Source organism: Corythoichthys intestinalis, chromosome 13 (genome assembly GCF_030265065.1).
Source record: "Corythoichthys intestinalis isolate RoL2023-P3 chromosome 13, ASM3026506v1, whole genome shotgun sequence".
NCBI lineage: Eukaryota > Metazoa > Chordata > Actinopteri > Syngnathiformes > Syngnathidae > Corythoichthys > Corythoichthys intestinalis.
Window position 1 is genome coordinate 23,916,170 of NC_080407.1, and position 19,555 is coordinate 23,935,724.

The window sequence follows — 19,555 nt, forward strand, 5'->3', positions numbered from 1 at the left end:
GGTGTTTTTCCCCACGTGTTTCAATTGAATTTCCATTTGTGTCAAGCCATTTTTAGGTTCTAGTTAAGTTTTAAGTTAGTCTAAACTGTAAGTCCTGATAGGATTTTGAGTTTTTGCAGTGTTCAAAATCAATGTATTGTAACTAGGGCTGGCAAACGATTAAAATTTTTAATCGAGTTAATTACAGCTTAAAAATTAATTAATCGTAATTAATCGCAATTAATCGCAATTCAAACCATCTATAAAATATGCCATATTTTTCTGTAAATTATTATTGGAATGGAAAGATAAGGCACAAGATGGATATATACATTCAACATACGGTACATAAGGACTGTATTTGTTTATTATAACAATAAATCAACAAGATGGCATTAACATTATTAACATTCTGTTAAAGCGATCCATGGATAGAAAGACTCGTAGTTCTTAAAAAAAAAAAAAAAAAGTTTGTACAAGTTATAGAAATTTTATATTAAAACCCTTCTCAATGTTTTCGTTTTAATAAAATTTGTAAAATTTTCAATTAAAAAAATAAACTAGTAGCCCGCCATTGATGTCAATAATTACACAATGCTGATGGGAGCTGAAGCCTATAAAATCAGTCGCACCCAAGCGCCAGCAGAGGGCGGCAAAACTCCATAGACACAACAAGTGAGCGTTTCACTGCACTATCATTTAAATCTGTCTGAGCGGGCCATCTGCATTAATTGCGTCAAATATTTTAACGTGATTAATTAAAAAATTTAATTAACGCCCGTTAACGCGATAATTTTGACAGCCCTAATTGTAACATCAGGTTATAATATGGCGGGGATATTTGCATGCGTTCCTGAATGCACCGCGTGACGTGCGGGGGTGAGGGAGGTGCGGGAGAGTGAGAGACGTGCCTTTCGGTTGTTGTTGTCCTTTCACAAGATCCCAAAAAATAAATAATTGCAACCTAACGAAGCAGGTGACTCCTTGTCAACGTTACAGTACGATACCTGCTGTATTGGAGCACATTAGGGACCAGTGCTACTGGGTGTTTTATCCAGCAATGACTACTGAGCTAAAATTGACAGTTAGCCTTATCATATTTTCATTTTACACCCTCATCACTCTACAACGCTATGTTTTCACAGATTAAATAAAACCTGTATGTAAGACATGTTAGCCACGCGCAGCGCTAACGTTACGTGAGCGAGTAACGTTAATCTTATTTATTAGCGCTGTGAAGTGTACTGCGTTAAGATGGCGGCTGTTTACTAACACCGCTGACGCTGTCATTTCAAATCTAGTTCAACATACCTGTGATATCTATGAGACGCATTAGATGCTACCTGTTACCGCGGTAGCATCATGCGGACTAGTTTTTAGCAACATCGGCGTAGTTTGTAGCGGCTGTCGGTTGCAGGAAGGTATTTTATATTTTTTTATTGCTTCCACCTCTGTGCACGTGACATCAGCACGTTGTCCCGCATTAAAAGTAGTCCAGGCAAAACGTGATGCTTAGAGCTGGCAAAATTAAACGATTCCTCGGGGTGAATAAAATTACTCGGAGCAGTTTTTAAACTCGAGTTACTCGAGTTGCTCGAGTATTCGTTTCATCTCTAGATATTACCGAACAAGACACGCTGACATGTACGACAACATTAGAGGGAAGATACGCAGCGAGAAATTATAGCAACTTGAAGCTAGTTTAATTTCACAGCAGCAGTATTTCGCAAGAGCCCGAGTGTCGACAGAGAACGCCACAAAAACGAGACTGTTGAAATTATGAATTAAAAAAAATACTAAAGCAAATGTGACACACAGAAGGGCTTGCTAAAATTTGTTTAAATATATTGTTCTATGTAAATCAGCCAAGGTAGCCCCCCGCATTTTTACCACACCAAATCTGGCCCCCTTTGCAAAAGGTTTGGACACACCTGTTTAACTGATGATCCGTAGACGAGGCCAGCTTCTTTCACTTGGTACCAGCTAAATATTATTCAAAATGTAATGATGGTGGAAGAAACAAGCATCTTGAATTTGAAACTGTATGTTGTCGGCGATTAGCCTCGCAATGATCTTAATTGTGGTTGTCAGCCCAAAACCCTCTAAATATATATTAAATGCATTTTACCAGATATAAAATGGCTACTACATAACCTGTGGTAATCGTTTGGAGCCCAGTTTTCTCGTCGAATTGCAGCAGTCCATCTCGCTCTCCTCTCCGGGTCTCTCGGAATACGGTAGAACTTCAAGTCTCTCCGTCTATCTTCTCTGTCATTGCAACCAATCGCCACACACGCCTTCACCATTTTGATTATTAATTTTAACTAGCAGAAAAACACACCATAATAGGAGGAATTTACATAGCGGTAATGCGTCAACACGACGAGTTGACGGACAATATGGCACGGAGGCGTGGTTGTGACGTCATGTGAGTAGGGTCTATACCTCACATTTTCAATCTAGTGAGCGTTAACGTTAATTATTCAAACCATTGGTCAACAGTTCTGGGGGTCGTCTGTGACTTCCCCCATTGGATTACCAAAGACTTGAGTAGACATAGGGGGATAATGTTACACCTTTGTGTTCTTCAAAGGACTAAGATAACTTTGCTTACTTTTATGACACCAAATGGCATATGTTAAAACTAACCAGAATGTGAATGCATGATTGCCTTAACTTAGAATAAAAGGCTACATAATTGCACGCAAGTAAACATATGAGTACATAACACTCAGAAAAATGATTTGTGCTTGACAGGGAGTGGGAAGAAGAAAAACTAATTTAATCCCACCCCTGATCTCATCGTCCAGCAGTCTTATTTTGTGGGATACTCCTGCCCTTTGATTTTAAATCCACACAATGAAGAAGCTGGAAAGAAAGAAAAAATAAGACAAAAACAACTAAACCAATAGACAACCAACTATACCAACAGAGTTGGCTCCTGAATAATAATTCTCAATATTCACTCACCGGCCACTTTACTAGGTACACCATGCTAGTAACGGGCCGGACCCCCTTTTGCCTTCAGAACTGCCTCAATTCTTCATGGCATAGATTCAACAAGGTGCTGGAGGCATTCCTCAGTGACTTTGGTCCATATTGACATGATGGCATCAAACAGTTGGTGCAGATTTGTCGGCTGCACATCCATGATGCGAATCTCCCGTTCCACCACAACCCAAGGATGCTCTATTGGATTGAGATCTGGTGACTGTGGAGGCCATTTGAGTACAGTGAACTCATTGTCATGTTCAAGAAACCAGTCAGAGATGATTCCAGCTTTATGACATGGCGTATTATCCTGCTGAAAGTAGCCATCAGAAGTTGGGTACATTGTGGTCATAAAGGGATGGACATGGTCAGCAACAATACTCAGGTAGGCTGTGGCGTTCCAAGGATGCTCAATTGGTACCAAGGGGCTCAAAGAGTGCCAAGAAAATATTCCCCACGCCATTACACCACCACCACCAGCCTGAACCGTTGATATAAGGCAGGATGGATCCCGGCTATTATGTTGTTGACGCCAAATTCTGACCCTACCATCCGAATGTCTCAGCAGTAATCGAGACTCATCAGACCAGGCAACGTTTTTCCAATCTTCTATTGTCCAATTTCGATGAGCTTGTGCAAATTATAGCCTCAGTTTCCTGTTCTTAGCTGAAAGGAGTGGCACCCGGCGTCTTCTGCTGCTGTAGCCCATCTGCCTCAAAGTTCAACGTACTGTGCATTCATAGATGCTCTTCTGCCTACCTTGGTTGTAACCGGTGGTTATTTGAGTCACTGTTGCCTTTCTATCAGCTCGAACCAGTCTGGCCATTCTCCTCTGACCTCTGGCATCAACAAGGCATTTCCGCCCACAGAACTGCCGCTCACTGGATATTTTTTCTTTCTCGGACCATTCTCTGTAAACCCTAGAGATGGTTGTGCGTGAAAATCCCTGTAGATCAGCAGTTTCTGAAATACTCAGACCAGCCCTTCTAGCACCAACAACCATGCCATGTTCAAAGTCACTCAAATCACCAACTGTGTGACGCCATCATGTCAATATGGACCAAACTCTCTGAGGAATTCTTCCAGCACCTTGTTGAATCTATGCCACGAAGAATTGAGAAAGTTCCGAAGGCAAAAGGGGAGGTCCAACCCATGACTAGCATAGTGTACCTAATAAAGTGGCCTGTGAGTGTATGTAAATCAATTCTCCAAGAACAGCGTCAAAAATTGTCAGTAAATGTCATTACATTGTGATCAGACCATTATACAACAATTTAAATTTTGGGATATTTTGACAGTGCTTGAAGTGTTTGTCTGTTTTTTTCTTTTATAGTATTGATCAGGGTCCTGGTCCGGAATTCCTGCAGCCAATTCTGAACCAATATTTACACACACAAAAAAAAATTATAACTATTGAACTATAAAAAAAAAAAACTATAAAAAACTATAGACAAGTTTCCTGAGCAAAATATGGGCGACGCCATCTTGGACAGTGTCTGCCTCGAATTTCCGGTTTAGAAAAAAAAACTCATCAGTTGCGGTCGAAGTTGGCGAAGTGTTGACGAAGTTAAAACTGCAAAATGAAGTCAGAGGAACCAACGGAATCATCAAAAATGGATTCTGCACGACGTAGATGGGACATAGACGAGATTGGATAATTGTTCTTATCACTTCGTTGATCATTCGTGGACAAAATTATGACAACAATTATAACATTGGAAACCGAATTTTCGGTCGCATCTCTATGCGAAAAAATGTCTCCTGCGTCTCAAAATGAACTGACGAGTATTTTTTCACTTTTATTTTTTGATGAATATATTTTTAAACCCTGCAATGCACTGAATCCGCGCAACGTAAACCGGGAAGTCTTGAGGGATCACTGTTCTCATCTTCTCCAAGTTCTGCACAAAGAAAAGACTGGCCGATGAAACGGTGGTGGTCCATAAAATATATAATTGATTTTCTTGTGTCTTGCAGGTTTCAGAAAATATCTTGGTGCTGAGCCAGAATCTCCTTGCGTAAAAGAGGGTGTTGAGCTCCCCCAAATCAAAGAGGAGCCAAAGCCCTGTCAACAGAAGCAACTTCCAATCAAAAAGGAGGAGGAGGAGCTGCCATATGGTAAAAAGGAGGAAGAGGAGGAGCATATCACCAGGCCTACTGGTGATCCCTTGAAGAGTGAAGATGGTCTAAGTGACGCCGGCAGAGGGGCGGAGCCTCCAAGCGGCAGCAGCTCAACAGAAGGATTGCAAGCAGACATTTTCATTGCTCCATCAGACACAAATGGCACCACGTCACACTCACCTTACATTGATGATGGGCATAAGACATATCACGGTGACAACAAATTCTGCAAATGCTCTCAGTGTGGGAAAACCTTTGCTAAAAAGTATAATTGTCGGATGCATATGAGGAGCCACACTGGTGAAAAGCCTTTTTCCTGCTCGGTTTGTGGAAAAGATTTTGTCTCTGTGGGAAACCTAAAAAAACACACAAGAATCCACACTGGCGAAAAACCTTTTGCCTGCGCGGCTTGTGGCAAAGGATTCTCTCAAAAGCAACACTTACAAAGTCACGAAAGAACCCACACTGGTGAAAAACCTTTTTCCTGCTCAATTTGTGGTCAAGGATTCAGTCGTAAGAGTGCCTTAAAAGTACACACCAGAATCCACACTGGCGAAAAACCTTTTTCCTGCTCAGTTTGTGGTCAAGGATTCAGTCATAAGAGTGCCTTAAAAGTACACACAAGAACCCACACTGGCAAAAAACCTTTTTCCTGCTCAGTTTGTGGTCAAGATTTCGCTCGAAAGGATCACTTAAACAAACACTCGAGAACCCACACTGGCGAAAAACCTTTTTCCTGCTCAGTTTGTGGTCAAGGTTACGCTCGAAAGGAACACTTAAGAAAACACACAACAACCCACACTGGCGAAAAACCTTTTCCATGCTCAGTGTGTGGTCAAAGATTCGCTCAAAAGCGATCCTTGAAAGATCACACAAGAACCCACACTGGCGAAAAACACTTTTTCTGCTCAGTTTGTGGTCAAGGATTCTCTAAAAAGCAACACTTACAAAGTCACGAAAGAACCCACACTGGCGAAAAACCTTTTTCCTGCTCAGTTTGTGGTCAAGGATTCTCTAAAAAGCAACACTTACAAAGTCACGAAAGAACCCACACTGGCGAAAAACCTTTTTCCTGCTCAGTTTGTGGTCAAGGATTCTCTAAAAAGCAACACTTACAAAGTCACGAAAGAACCCACACTGGCGAAAAACCTTTTTCCTGCTCAGTTTGTGGTCAAGGATTCTCTCTAAAGCAATGCCTACAAAGTCATGAAAGAACCCACACTGGCGAAAAACCTTTTTCCTGCTCAGTGTGTGGTCAAAGATTCGCTCAAAAGCGATCCTTGAAAGATCACACAAGAACCCACACTGGCGAAAAACCCTTTTTCTGCTCATTTTGTGGTCAAAGATTCAGTCATAAGAGCATCCTAAAACAACACATAAGAACCCACACTGGCGAAAAACCTTTTTCCTGCTCAGTTTGTGGTCAAGGATTCTCTAAAAAGCAACACTTACAAAATCACGAAAGAACCCACACTGGCGAAAAACCTTTTTCCTGCTCAGTTTGTGGTCAAGGATTCTCTCAAAAGCAACGCCTACAAAGTCATGAAAGAACCCACACTGGCGAAAAACCTTTTTCCTGCTCAGTTTGTGGTCGAGGTTTTGCAGCAAAGATAAACTTACAAAAACACATAAGAACCCACACTGGCGAAAAACCTTTAGGTTAGGTTAGGGTTGGGGGGTAACGTTTAGAGGTGTGCAAAATTTCCGATTCTTGGATTATTTACGATTCGGGCGTGGATGATTCGAGAACGATTCACAAACAACCAAATTCTGATTATTGAAATATGCCAAGTAAAGCGGAAGAACAACACACTCAGCGCGCCGCGCGGTCTTCGGGACGGGACGGAACGGAACGGAACGGAGCGAGAGTAGCTAAACATCATGCTTCTCATTAGGCAAGGCAAGGCAAGGCAAATTTATTTATATAGCACAATTCAACACAAGGCAATTCAAAGTGCTTTACATCACATGAAGATCATAAAAATCACATTTAAATCAACACAACGTAGAAACGAAGACAAAAGATCGCATTTAATCACAGAATAAAAATAAATAAATAAAATAAAAATAAAACAAAAACTACTACAAATAATAATTGAAATCAGCAATGGAGATAAAAACGAGGAATAGAAAGCAGGTAGATTGAAATATATAGACAGTTATAGATATGCAGTGCTAAACAAAAGCGTTTTTAGCCCTGATTTAAAAGAGCTAACAGTTTGAGCATACTTCAGACGTTCGGGTAACTTGTTCCAGAGGTGAGGAGCATAATAACTAAATGCTGCCTCACCCTGCTTGGTTCTTGTTCTTGGAACATGCAGAAGACCGGTTCCAGACGACCTTAGGGGTCTAGATGTCTCATAGGACTCTAACAAGTCAAGCATGTATTTTGGTCCAAGGCCATTAAGTGTTTTGTAGACGAGCAGTAGTATTTTATAGTCTATCCTTTGACTTACTGGAAGCCAGTGTAGCGATTTCAAAACTGGTGTAATGTGGTCCAGCTTCCTTGTATTTGTGAGGACTCTGGCTGCAGCATTCTGTACCAGCTGCAACTTCCTGACTGATTTTTTATCAAGACCTGTAAATATACCGTTGCAATAGTCCAATCTGCTGAAAATGAATGCATGCATAAGTTTTTCCATGTCTTGTTGAGTCAGAAGCCCCTTAATTCTGGTTATATTTTTTAGGTGGTAATAAGCGGATTTAGTGACGGACTTTAAATGGCTATCAAATTTTAGGTCTGAGTCAATAATTACGCCAAGGTTTCTGACTTGATTTGTAGCTGTAAGTGACATTGTGCTAAGTTGGCTGCTTATCTTTGACCTTTCCTTTTTTGGCCCAAAAATGATCACCTCTGTCTTCTGCACATTTAACTGGAGAAAATTCTGGCACATCCATTCATTGATTTGATGAATGCATTTGCTCAGGGTGACTAAGGGACTATAATCATGTGGGGACACAGAAATGTACAGTTGTGTGTCATCTGCATAGGCGTGATAGGAGATGTCATACTGTTCCATTATCTGAGCTAACGGAAGCATATAGATGTTAAATAAGAGTGGTCCAAGAATTGACCCTTGAGGGACTCCACACGTGAATTTGGTTTGTTCTGACTGATAGTTTCCGATTGACACAAAGAAATCCCTATCATGTAGATAGGATGTGAACCACTGAAGAATAGTGTCAGTAAGCCCTACCCACTGTTCCAATCTGCTGAGTAGTATGTTGTGATCAACCGTGTCAAATGCGGCGCTGAGATCCAATAGTAGCAGAACAGATGATTTGCCTGCATCGGTATTCCGACGAATATCATTTAGGACATTACCCGGCCCCTCAGGTAATGCCAATGCTCAACTCACGGCTCTAGCTCAACTCAGGCCACGAGATAAAAAAACACAACAACATACCTGACTGCTGCTGAAAAGGTGCTACAAAGTACAGCCACATAATGTTACGGTAGATATCATTTATATATAAGACTAGATGCATTATATTTTCGGTAGCGTTAACAGCACATCTACAAAAAGCTAGATGCGTGCGTTAGTAAACGGCCGCCATCTTAAAGCAGTACACTTCCCTGCAAGGCTGTTGTAGCGAACCTTCCAAGCAAACCTAATTAACTTTTTATCTAAAATACTCCTAAATCGGTAAAATATTGACTTGAATCTATCTTTAAAATAGTTTTAAAACTTTAGGGAAATTATGGAATAACGGGAGCAATTTTAACAACTTTAACGGTTGATTCATAACATTAAATTAATTGAATGTAGTTTAAAGCTGCTGATACAGAATGGGGACTAGAGTTTTTTTTATTTAATGTTATTTTTGTATATTTGTTTACTGCTATATGTTAACTTGATACTGAAATAGTAGTTTGGTTTAGCCTGAGAGTATTTTTGAACAATTTTGGAACTAATGTACAAAAAAAAAAAAAAAGGGGGGGGGGGGCATCAGTAATTGTTTTATAATCGAATCGGAGCCTCTGAATTGTAATCGTAATCGAATCGTTAGGTGCCCAAAGATTCCCAGCTCTAGTAACGTTCGTATTCGTGGTACACTTTATTTTTGTGATTGCATTTCTGTTTGGACTTTGCCATTTTGTGTTTTACCTTTTCTTGCCATCGTCTTTCCTTTGGTTCTCTCGCCGACTGGCATCATTTATATCATAATCTCCTATTCAAACTACACTTTTCACATTTAATATTTGAAACCGTAGACCCAAAATTCCAAAAATTCAAAATCATTCATAGATATTGTCATTAAATAAATATGGAAATGTAGAATACATTGTTCAATATTGCAAAAAAAAAAAAAAAAACTGGCTCACAAATGAGTTTTTTGTGTGGGGGTTAATGTAAATATAAATATAATTTTTTCAATTACTATTACTACTCGTGATTGACAGAGTATGAGATCCAAATAAACAAAAAGAAAAAAGGACTATGACAGAAAAGTGTTCTCACTACAAGAATTGTTTTTTCCTTGTAGCAAGTCAAGTTTTGGGATCTAATTTTTTTTTTTTTTTTTTTTTTTTATCTAAATAAATAAAACGCACAGAATCATTTCTGTATTTAACTTTGCAGATTATGTTTTGTGTTGAAAATTTTGTTTTCTGTTTATAACATGTTCGCCACCTGACACCTACAGGGGTCGCATTGAATAAGGCGCTATTGGAATGGAAAAGTTCACTGTTGCCATGGTTTTTTTTGTCATGAATTCTACACAAACTTCCTCGTCTGTGTTGGATCCATATTATTCTGCTCGCCGTTTCATTACAAAGTTAATTGGCATTATTTATATCATCCTCTCCCTTTCAAACTACAGTTTTCACATTTAATATTTGAAACGGCAGACCCCAAATTCCAAAAATTACAAATCATTCAAAACATTATCATGAAATTGATATGGGAAATTAGAATATATTGTTCAATATTGCAAAAATACTGATTATATTAAAAAAAAAAAAAAAAAAATCAATTCTTGCTCACAAATGATTTTTTTGTGAGGGGAGAAACGTTACCATGGCGCAAAAATGAATTTTCACTATACAAAAACAGTGACATTTTCTAAAATTCAATTGGAGGTCGAAAATGAACATGATTATGATGATAGTTCTATAATAGTGCCCAGTGGGGAAAAGTTAGTTGAGCATCTAGACTGTGGAGTCCAGAAAGGAAATCTGTCATTGGTGTCTTCAAATAGGTAGAATATGTTTTGTAGCCATAATATTTTTTGTTTATTCGTGTGCAATTTATTTTAGCGGCGTAAAAAGGGGGGTGTGAAACCGAGGCTTATTGGACCTTTTAGTTTTCAAATGTGTTCGTGTGTCATTGCGCCGTCTAGCTGCGGGTTTTTGCATGATCATACACGGGCACTTTTATTTCCAATACCAGAACACTAACTTTTAGCTTTAAGAAGTTAACAATTTTACCTTGCCGCAGTTTCCAACGGGTCCGGGCGAAAAGCTGGGATGGAGAGGGGTTCCGCCTCCTCATTGCTGATTGGCGATAACTGTGCTCCCGTCTCTCACTATTGTCAGTCATTTGTTGTCACGAGAAGAGAGTGACGGTGATAGGTCTAGGTCACTGGACTAGAGCAGGGGTCCCCAAGCTTTTTTGCACCGCGGACCGGTGTTATTTGGGTCTGTTTTTCACGGACCGGTGTTCTGACAAATTTTGCAACCCATCAAAAATTGCAACGATGTGGTTCTGCGCATGCGCGTAACGTTAAACATAGCTGCAAAATGCGCAAATGCAGCGATTCCAAAGTAAACACTACACAAACTTTCTTGAAAGAAAGGAATATTAACTTACGTTTGATCATGGAAGGACTTGTAGAAAAGTTCTCCACAGATACATCCTGCCATGTTAGCTGCACACAAAAACTGCACACCGCTCTCACCATTAACGACTTCGCCTTGTCGTTAAGCATTAATTAAGAAGCCCGCTTCACAAAGATACGATGTTGGAAATTGTAGCAAGGCTTTCAATGCTCTCGTAGCAATGTCAGGATATTCAAGAATGACTTTAATCCAGAACCTTGGTAGAGTTGTTGTCTCAAATGTACGTTTAATAAGGTCGCCGTCATTTGCGATCTCTACAAGTTGATCCTCCTGATGCACAGACATGCTCGAATCACTCGGTTTATTCACAAACGGGTCACGAATCCACTCCTTCGCTGTTCGTGGGTCTTCGAGGTTGTACGCTCGTCAGGTGGCCTTCTCGCCGTAAAAATATCTCCAAAGAAGTCTGTTTTCCAGTCATCTTCGCTCGTGTGGGGGCTAATTATTTCCGGGAGCAAATGTGCTGCGCCCACGGCCTAGTAATACGTTATTTTGGAGGACAAGCGCATATAGATATATTATATACACACACAAGATGTACTGCTAGCAGTCCAATGAATGGATTTCTATGACGACATTGTAATCTATCCCGTAGTATTATATCTAGAGTAGACAGGGATATTGGTGTGTTAAGCAGGGGCACAGGGTTAATTCGGCCAGAATGCGGTCGTTATTAAATTATTATTTCCGTGCGGCCCGGTAGCAAATGCGCACCGGAACCAGCCCGGCAGATGGGGACCCCTGGAGTAGAGTGTAGATTTTAGCATGGACTACGGTTTTGAAGTTAACGGTTTCACTCAATCGTTGACAAACCCCCGTCCCTACTGTACCTTGCTAATGTAACATTAGCCCTGCGGAGGGCTAGGTTTCTACTAATTATGACTAATGTCGATGCGTGGCTAACGTGTTTTTCATACAGGCTTTATTTAATCTGTAAGAACTGCCCTGTAGAGTCATGAGGGCGTCAAATATAAAAATATTAAAGCTAACCATCAATTCTAGCTCAGTAGTCATTGATGGATAAAACATCAAGTAGCACTGGTGTCTAATGTGCTCAAATACAGCAGGTATCATACATTTATTTTGAATACTGCAAAAACTCAAAACTCTTACCCGGACTTACAATTTAGACTAGAACCTAAAATTAGCTTGACACAAACTAGTGACAGGATCTGTCGTTCACTTGAGTAAACAAATCCATTCCGGTTCGTTCAGTAAAAAGATTTGTTCAAACAAATCGTTCAACAAATCGTTCGCCCCCCTCATCTCCCTCCCCGCCCAAATGAATCGTTCGGTTAGTGAACGGGAAGTGACGTTGCTGAACGAATCACCAAAGACCGCTTCGCAGTATAACTGAACGGGAAGTGACATTGCTTGGTCCCTCCCTCTCTTGCACATTGGCTCCTCATTGACCGCTCGTCATAGTTTCAGAAATGAGTGACAGGCGATATCATTCTGCTTTCACAGACAGCCTCGTCTCCCTCCCGCTGCTGCAAAAGCGAGGGAGAACTTCCGCGTCGTCTGTCCTAGCTCTATGGGCTCAAAGTCATGGCTCGTGCTTGCATTTCGATTTAGGACACGGTTAAACATTTTCCTTTTGTGAGGGGAGTGGGGGTCGGGGGCGCACGGACATTCTTTAGCATGTTCTTGATCACATATACAATGCTGCTGCTACCAGCCAACGCAGCATGCTTGCTGTCACGAAAATAAAAATAAATCGAGGAGTTTAATTTCTAAATATGGAACGATCAACACATCATATTTACCTCTCGCTCTGTTGTATTTTTGTTTTTTAGTATTAAGATGATCGTATTGAATTTCTGCACTGGTATTAATAAATAAAATAATCCGGTCAGCTCCCCTGTCGTCCCTGCATCTCAGATCGTCAAATGCTGACGAGAAATAATTGTTTGCTCTTTACGATGTCGCCTTTCTACTCTCATTAGTCTGTTAAGAAAAATGTAGACATATTGCGACATCTCCCGTGTCCACGTGCGTTGTTTTTGGGCGCTTGAGTAGCACATGACGGACGGATTGACATAATTTGTCAAACCAGCCAACACCCGACACGCTCTGACACGAAAAAAAAAACACTCAGAAAAAATTGACATGTATATACAGTTTCATTGCAAATCAGTATTTTGGTGATCATACTAAATATTCTTTTTTTTCTGTGCACATATGAGATAATTATCGCTGCCATGAAGGCTCCATATAGTGACAGTTCTCTGCCCCCTTCACTGCCGTCACGCGATCGCAGCTCAGCTTTTGCTTGCCTCGTAGCTACCCGTGTTTTAAATTACTGTAAATTTGATAGTATGTCGTCATAGGTAGTCCCGAGTCTGTTGAGAAAAGTAGTACACTAAACCATGCTCGCTAGATGTGCGTTGTGTTTTTGTCTGTTTGAGCAGCATTTGATAGGCTCCACGTTGTGCACATATGAGGTAAATATCGCTGCCATGATGCCTCCATATAAACCCTACCCACGTGACGTCACAACTCCGCCCTCCTGACTGGTGCCGCCCAATTGTCTGTCAACACATCGTGTTGACCTGTTACGGCTACGTACATTCCTCCTATTTACGGCGTGTTTTTCTGCTCGTTAACATTAATAATCAAAATGGTGAAGGCGTGTGTGGCGGTCGGTTGCAATAACAGAGAAGATAGACGGAAAGACTTGAAGTTCTACCGGATTCCGAGAGACCCGGAGAGGAGAGAGCGAGATGGGCTGCTGCAATTCGACGAGAAAACTGGGCTCCAAACGATTACCACAGATTATGTAGTAGTCATTTTATATCTGGTAAGATGCATTTAATATATATTTAGAGGGTTTTGGGCTGACAACCACAATTAAGATCATTGCTAGGCTAATTGCCGACAACATACACGTATGTATGTAGTGAGCGTGCTATCGCTAAACCATATAAACATTAAAAGCCCTAGCTCCATTGACAAATGACATGAAATACATTAGACTTGACAGTGGATGTTAGCAAGAACAAAAGATTTTGACTTGAAAATTTCGTAACTCACCTTTCCAAGCACAAGATAGATTCCTGCCGAATTTTCGTGGACGAGGACCTGTTTCACCCAACCAGCAACGTAGCATTTATAAGCCTCCAAGCTCTTAAAGTTTTTCAAATTTTCGTGAGAATAGGCTGATTTTGTGTGGACAAGATAGTTGTACATATCAGGGTGGCTAGCAGATGTCAGGCAAATACGGCGGAGACAGCGGGTCGAAAAACATCGATTTAGGCATCAAATATGGATCTGGCGAATGGATAAACTGAAGCTTTTCCACATAACGCCTTTTATGCAACGCATCAAGTGAGTTTACGGCATCCGAAAGCACCGGGTCTTCCATTAAATGCATTATAAATTGCTCGATCAATTGAGACCATTGATATTACAGACACAAAATGACAGACAAGGGGGCGGAACAATGCAGCGATCATGTGATTTTGTGACGTCGGTGGGTAGGGTCTATAGTGACAGTTCTCTGCCCCCTTCACTGCCGTCACGCGACCGCAGCTCAGTTTTTGCTTGCCTCGTAGCTACCCGTGTTTTAAATTACTGTAAATTTGATAGTATGTCGTCATGGGTAGTCCCGAGTCTGTTGAGAAAAGTAGTACACTCAACCATGCCCGCTAGATTTGTGTGGTGTTTTTGTCTGTTTGCGCAGCATTTGATAGGCTCCACGTTAACAAATATGTGACAAAGTCATATCCTTTCATTTTTTTGACTCGTTCACCGGATAGTCATTACTGGAAAGTCAAGTTAGCAGCAAGCTAGGTCAGGAACCGGAGGACCGAGTCACTGAACGGGAAGTGACAAAACTCAAGTCTTTCCCCCCTGCCTGCACACTGGCTGCTTATTGGCCACACGTTAAAGTGAGTGACAGACGCCCTGATTCTGTTTCAGCTCCCTCCCCTGCCCGCGATGAGGCTGGCGTCTGATTGGTCGTGTGCGATGTCAGAAGACGCTGCCGCTTGCTCAACGCCCTCCCATGCAGCGAACAAGCACCAACTTCATAGAACAAATCAGTGCAGATGGTGATTAGTTCGGTCTCGTTCACCCAAACAATTCGTTCAAAAAGAACGAATCGTTCGCGACCGATATAACACTAACACAAACGGAAATTCAATTGAGACACGTGGGGAAAACACTTGGTGATGTATGAGGTCAAGAGTAATTACATTTTTAGGTAAGAAATAATTTCTTTTTAGAAGTTTTTTGAGTGAAAGCAGTGATTTTTTTTTTTTTTTTTTAATTCCAGCCACATCTGAGATGCAATTGGCTGTTTTCAACAATGTACATTTAAGATAAAGACATTCATTGTCTAAAAATGGTTTAATATTTGGTGAAATGTCTTGTTTTCTCATGTATATTTATAATTGTAGCGTACTGAAGGGGGCGCTGCGGACAAGCGTCTGAACTCTCACCCCCCAGGTGCTCCCAATCAGCTTAATTAGCACTTGTCCGCTATAAATACGGCATTGGGAGGACACATGAAGGTCCCGCTTCGCGGACGAACGCCGCACCACGGGAAGAGGACTAGAGGTGGACGCATTGTTATTCTTTTTTAGATCCATTTTTATTACTGTTTTTTAACTTTTTAGAGACACTTTGAGGGGTGTCCCAGCAGGGCCTTGGTAGGCTCAACCCCTCGGAGGCCTGCTCAGAGGTATTTTTTGGGGGTGGTTTGCCGTGACTTTTCCTAGTTTTATTTGTTACGTTTGCAGTGCATACCGAACCATGGAGCAGTGTCCTCCCAGGGGTGAGATGGACGCCACGCCACCCTGCCCTAGCTGGGACCTAGGCAACCCTCTTTTAACCTGTTTTTAGCTTGTTTTATTGTGTTTTAAATTAACTGGTGTGAACTCCAAAGCCCTTCCGAGCCTCCTCCTTGCCGCTGTCTCAGGGGTAAACGAACATTTCCGCGTTTGTTACAAGTGGCGTTGTTGGCAGGACCCCTGATGACACGGCAGGAGGAGGGCAAGAGTGAAGGCCTAGCCAGGGCATAATTTGAGTTGCCTGGCCGACGGGAGCGGCCCCACCGAAGTACGATCGCCGACGACAGCGAGCACGCCGAAGCACGATCGCCGACGACAGCGAGCACGCCGACGAGAGCGCCCCGCACGGCGACGCACGAACGCCGACGAGAGCGGCCCCGCACGGCGACGCACGAACGCCGACGAGAGCGGCCCCGCACGCCGAAGCACGAACGCCGACGAGAGCGGCCCCGCACGCCGAAGCACGAACGCCGACGAGAGCGGCCCCGCACGCCGAAGCACGAACGCCGACGAGAGCGGCCCCGCACGCCGAAGCACGAACGCCGACGAGAGCGGCCCCGCACGCCGAAGCACGAACGCCGACGAGAGCGGCCCCGCACGCCGAAGCACGAACGCCGACGAGAGCGGCCCCGCACGCCGAAGCACGAACGCCGACGAGAGCGGCCCCGCACGCCGAAGCACGAACGCCGACGAGAGCGGCCCCGCACGCCGAAGCACGAACGCCGACGAGAGCGGCCCCGCACGCCGAAGCACGAACGCCGACGAGAGCGGCCCCGCACGCCGAAGCACGAACGCTGACGAGAGCGGCCCCGCACGCCGAAGCACGCACGCCGACGAGAGCGGCCCCGCACGCCGAAGCACGCACGCCGACGAGAGCGGCCCGCCGACGCACGCACGCAGCCGCCGATGCACGCACGCCGACGACAGCGGCCCGCCGACGCATGCACGCACGCAGCCGCCGATGCACGCACGCCGACGCACGCACGCAGCTGCCGATGCACGCACGACGACGACAACGGCCCGCCGATGCACGCACGCCGAAGACAGCGGCCCGCCGATGCACGCACGCCGAAGACAGCGGCCCGCCGACGCGCACGCCGACGCACACGCCGCCGCCCAGCGCGCACGCCGAAGACAGCAGCCCACCGACTCACGCAGCTGCTCCCGCACGCTGAGCGACTGTGGTATGGCCGATCGTGGTCGGGACGACCACCGCCAAAAGGGGGAGAAAAATGTAGCGTACTGAAGGGGGCGCTGCGGACAAGCGTCTGAACTCTCACCCCCCAGGTGCTCCCAATCAGCTTAATTAACACTTGTCCGCTATAAATACGGCATTGGGAGGACACATGAAGGTCCCGCTTCACGGACGAACGCCGCACCACGGGAAGAGGACTAGAGGTGGACGCATTGTTATTCTTTTTTAGATCCATTTTTATTACTGTTTTTTTTACTTTTTAGAGACACTTTGAGGGGTGTCCCAGCAGGGCCTTGGTAGGCTCAACCCCTCGGAGGCCTGCTCAGAGGTATTTTTTTGGGGTGGTTTGCCGTGACTTTTCCTAGTTTTATTTGTTACGTTTGCAGTGCATACCGAACCATGGAGCAGTGTCCTCCCAGGGGTGAGATGGACGCCACGCCACCCTGCCCTAGCTATATCTACATATATATAGCTAAATATATATATTTCAGAAAATGTTTTAGGAAGGGAGCCTTGCCTAAATGATTCGCAGAGCACAGAACAAAGTTGTGGAGACAAAAGTAAAGAGAACTTTTTAAAGAACTCAGATGGGAAACCATCGGGGCCTGGACTGCTGCCTGACTGCATTGAAGAGATAGCTGAAGCTATTTCAGCCTGTGTTATGGGCTCATCAAGTCTCTTACCATGGTCTGGTTGGAGTTTGGGAACATTGAGACTGTTTAGAAAGCTGTATATGGCATTCGGATCGGGAGGAGATTCTGAGGAATAGAGATTTGAATAGAAGTCCCTGAAAGCATCATTAATTTGAGTACGGTCCCTGGTGATTTCACCATTTTGTGTGTGAATTTTAATTATGTCTTGTTTCGCAGAGGAACCCCTCAGCTGGTTTGCAAGCAGTTTGTCGGCCTTGTCTCCGTGGGCATAAAATGTGGCTTTATTTTTTAGGAGCAAATATTCTACTGAATGGGTGGTAAGTAGGTCAAATTTAGTTTGGAGCTGTAAACGTTCTTTATAAAGATTTTGATTTTTAGTTAGCGCATATTGTTTGTCAATTTCCCCAATTTGATGAGCTAGATCTGAACGCTCTTTGTTAGCTTTACTTTTCATTTGAGCCGTGTAAGATATAATTTGTCCCCTGAGGTAGGCCTTAAGGGCATCCCATACAATCAAACTGGAGATCTCGGGGGATATGTTAGTGGATAAGAAAAAGGTTATTTCATTTTTTATGAACTCTACAAATTTGTCATCCGACAGAAGAGTGGAATTAAAGCGCCACTGTCTGCTCCTTCGGGGGAGATTTGGGAGGGAGATGGCCATGGAGACAGGCGCGTGGTCTGAAATGACAATACTATGGTAATCACAGGAGCGGATAAGGGGCAGGAGTCTATGGTCAAGTAAAAAATAGTCTATGCGTGAAGATGTATGGTGGACATGTGAAAAAAAGGAATATTCCTTTTCCTGAGGATGTAGAGAGCGCCACACATCACAAACACCATACTGTATGAGGAAGGCCTGAATGAGATTGGCTGATTTACTCAGCATGCCGGGGTTGGTGGAGGACCGGTCTAAGAGTGGATCCAGCCAGCAGTTCAAATCACCTCCAAAGACGAGAGAGTGTGTATTTAAGTCTGGAAGTAATGAAAATAGGCGCTCAAAAAAGGTTGGTTCGTCCACATTGGGGGCATAAACATTAGCGAGGACCACCATTGTGTTGTATAATTTCCCAGTCACAATAACGTACCGGCCAAATTTATCAGAAGTCACATTATGAGGCTCAAAGGTGATATTTGGAGAGATTAAAATTGAAACTCCTCTGGCCTTGGCCTGAAAGGAGGAGTGGAATGCCCCTCCCCCCCAACCCGTCAGGAGACGCCTGCTGTCTGAGCTGCGAATGTGTGTTTCTTGCAGAAAAGCAATATCTGCTTTGAGCTGTTTTAAATGTGAAAAAATCTTTCTCCTCTTCACTGGGTGGTTCAGGCCCCTGACATTCCAACTGACAAAGTTCACACAACTATCCACAAGCAATAAAAAAAGTGAAGAATGTGAAATTAACTAAATGGCAGGTCAAAGAAAAATAGATATATGTATGTACATTTGATTCCCCAGCTGGTGGCAGTGACCACCTCCCCATCCCTCCCAAGAAAGCTGCCAAAAAAAAGAGCAGTAGTTAAACCCAAACATAACTTTAAATCTTCCTGTCTCAACAAAGTTAATCCTCCGGTATTGAACATTGGAATAGTAAAAATAAAACATCCCTTTAGACAACATTGGAATGTCAATCAGTCCTGAAAGACTTGTCAGATTATATTCAAATTAAATTGAATTAAATACGGAACCAATTAAAAAAAGAACAACTGAGTGTAAATCAGTGCACACTGACATGTCTACAGTCTTAAAGTTTCAAATGAGCTGGCTCCACGATAGCTGTCACTCCGAATGCAAACGTAAAAAGAAAAAAAAACTGATATATGTATGGCGCACGCACCCACACACATACAGGATTATTATTATTATTTATTTATTATTTTATTATTGTTATATATATTTTTTTTTAAAATAAGAGTTACGGTAAGCGCGCTCCAAGCGTGTTCTGCATGGCTCAGCCGCGGTGCTGTAATAAAGTGGCTAATTACG

At 43.0% G+C, this 19,555-nt stretch overlaps 1 protein-coding gene across 2 annotated transcripts in view; it reads left to right on the top strand.

Annotated features, from left to right (window-relative positions):
- The window catches only part of LOC130928022 (oocyte zinc finger protein XlCOF6-like), a 33,884-nt gene extending 26,373 nt beyond the window's left edge, over positions 1–7,511 (top strand). For both annotated transcript variants that reach the window (XM_057854199.1, XM_057854200.1), the window contains one exon: positions 4,948–7,511. In XM_057854199.1, the coding sequence (XP_057710182.1) occupies positions 4,948–6,755 (1,808 nt within the window). In that variant the 3' untranslated portion in view covers positions 6,756–7,511. The remainder of the gene's footprint in view (positions 1–4,947) is intronic.
- The last annotated feature ends 12,044 nt before the right edge of the window (positions 7,512–19,555 follow it).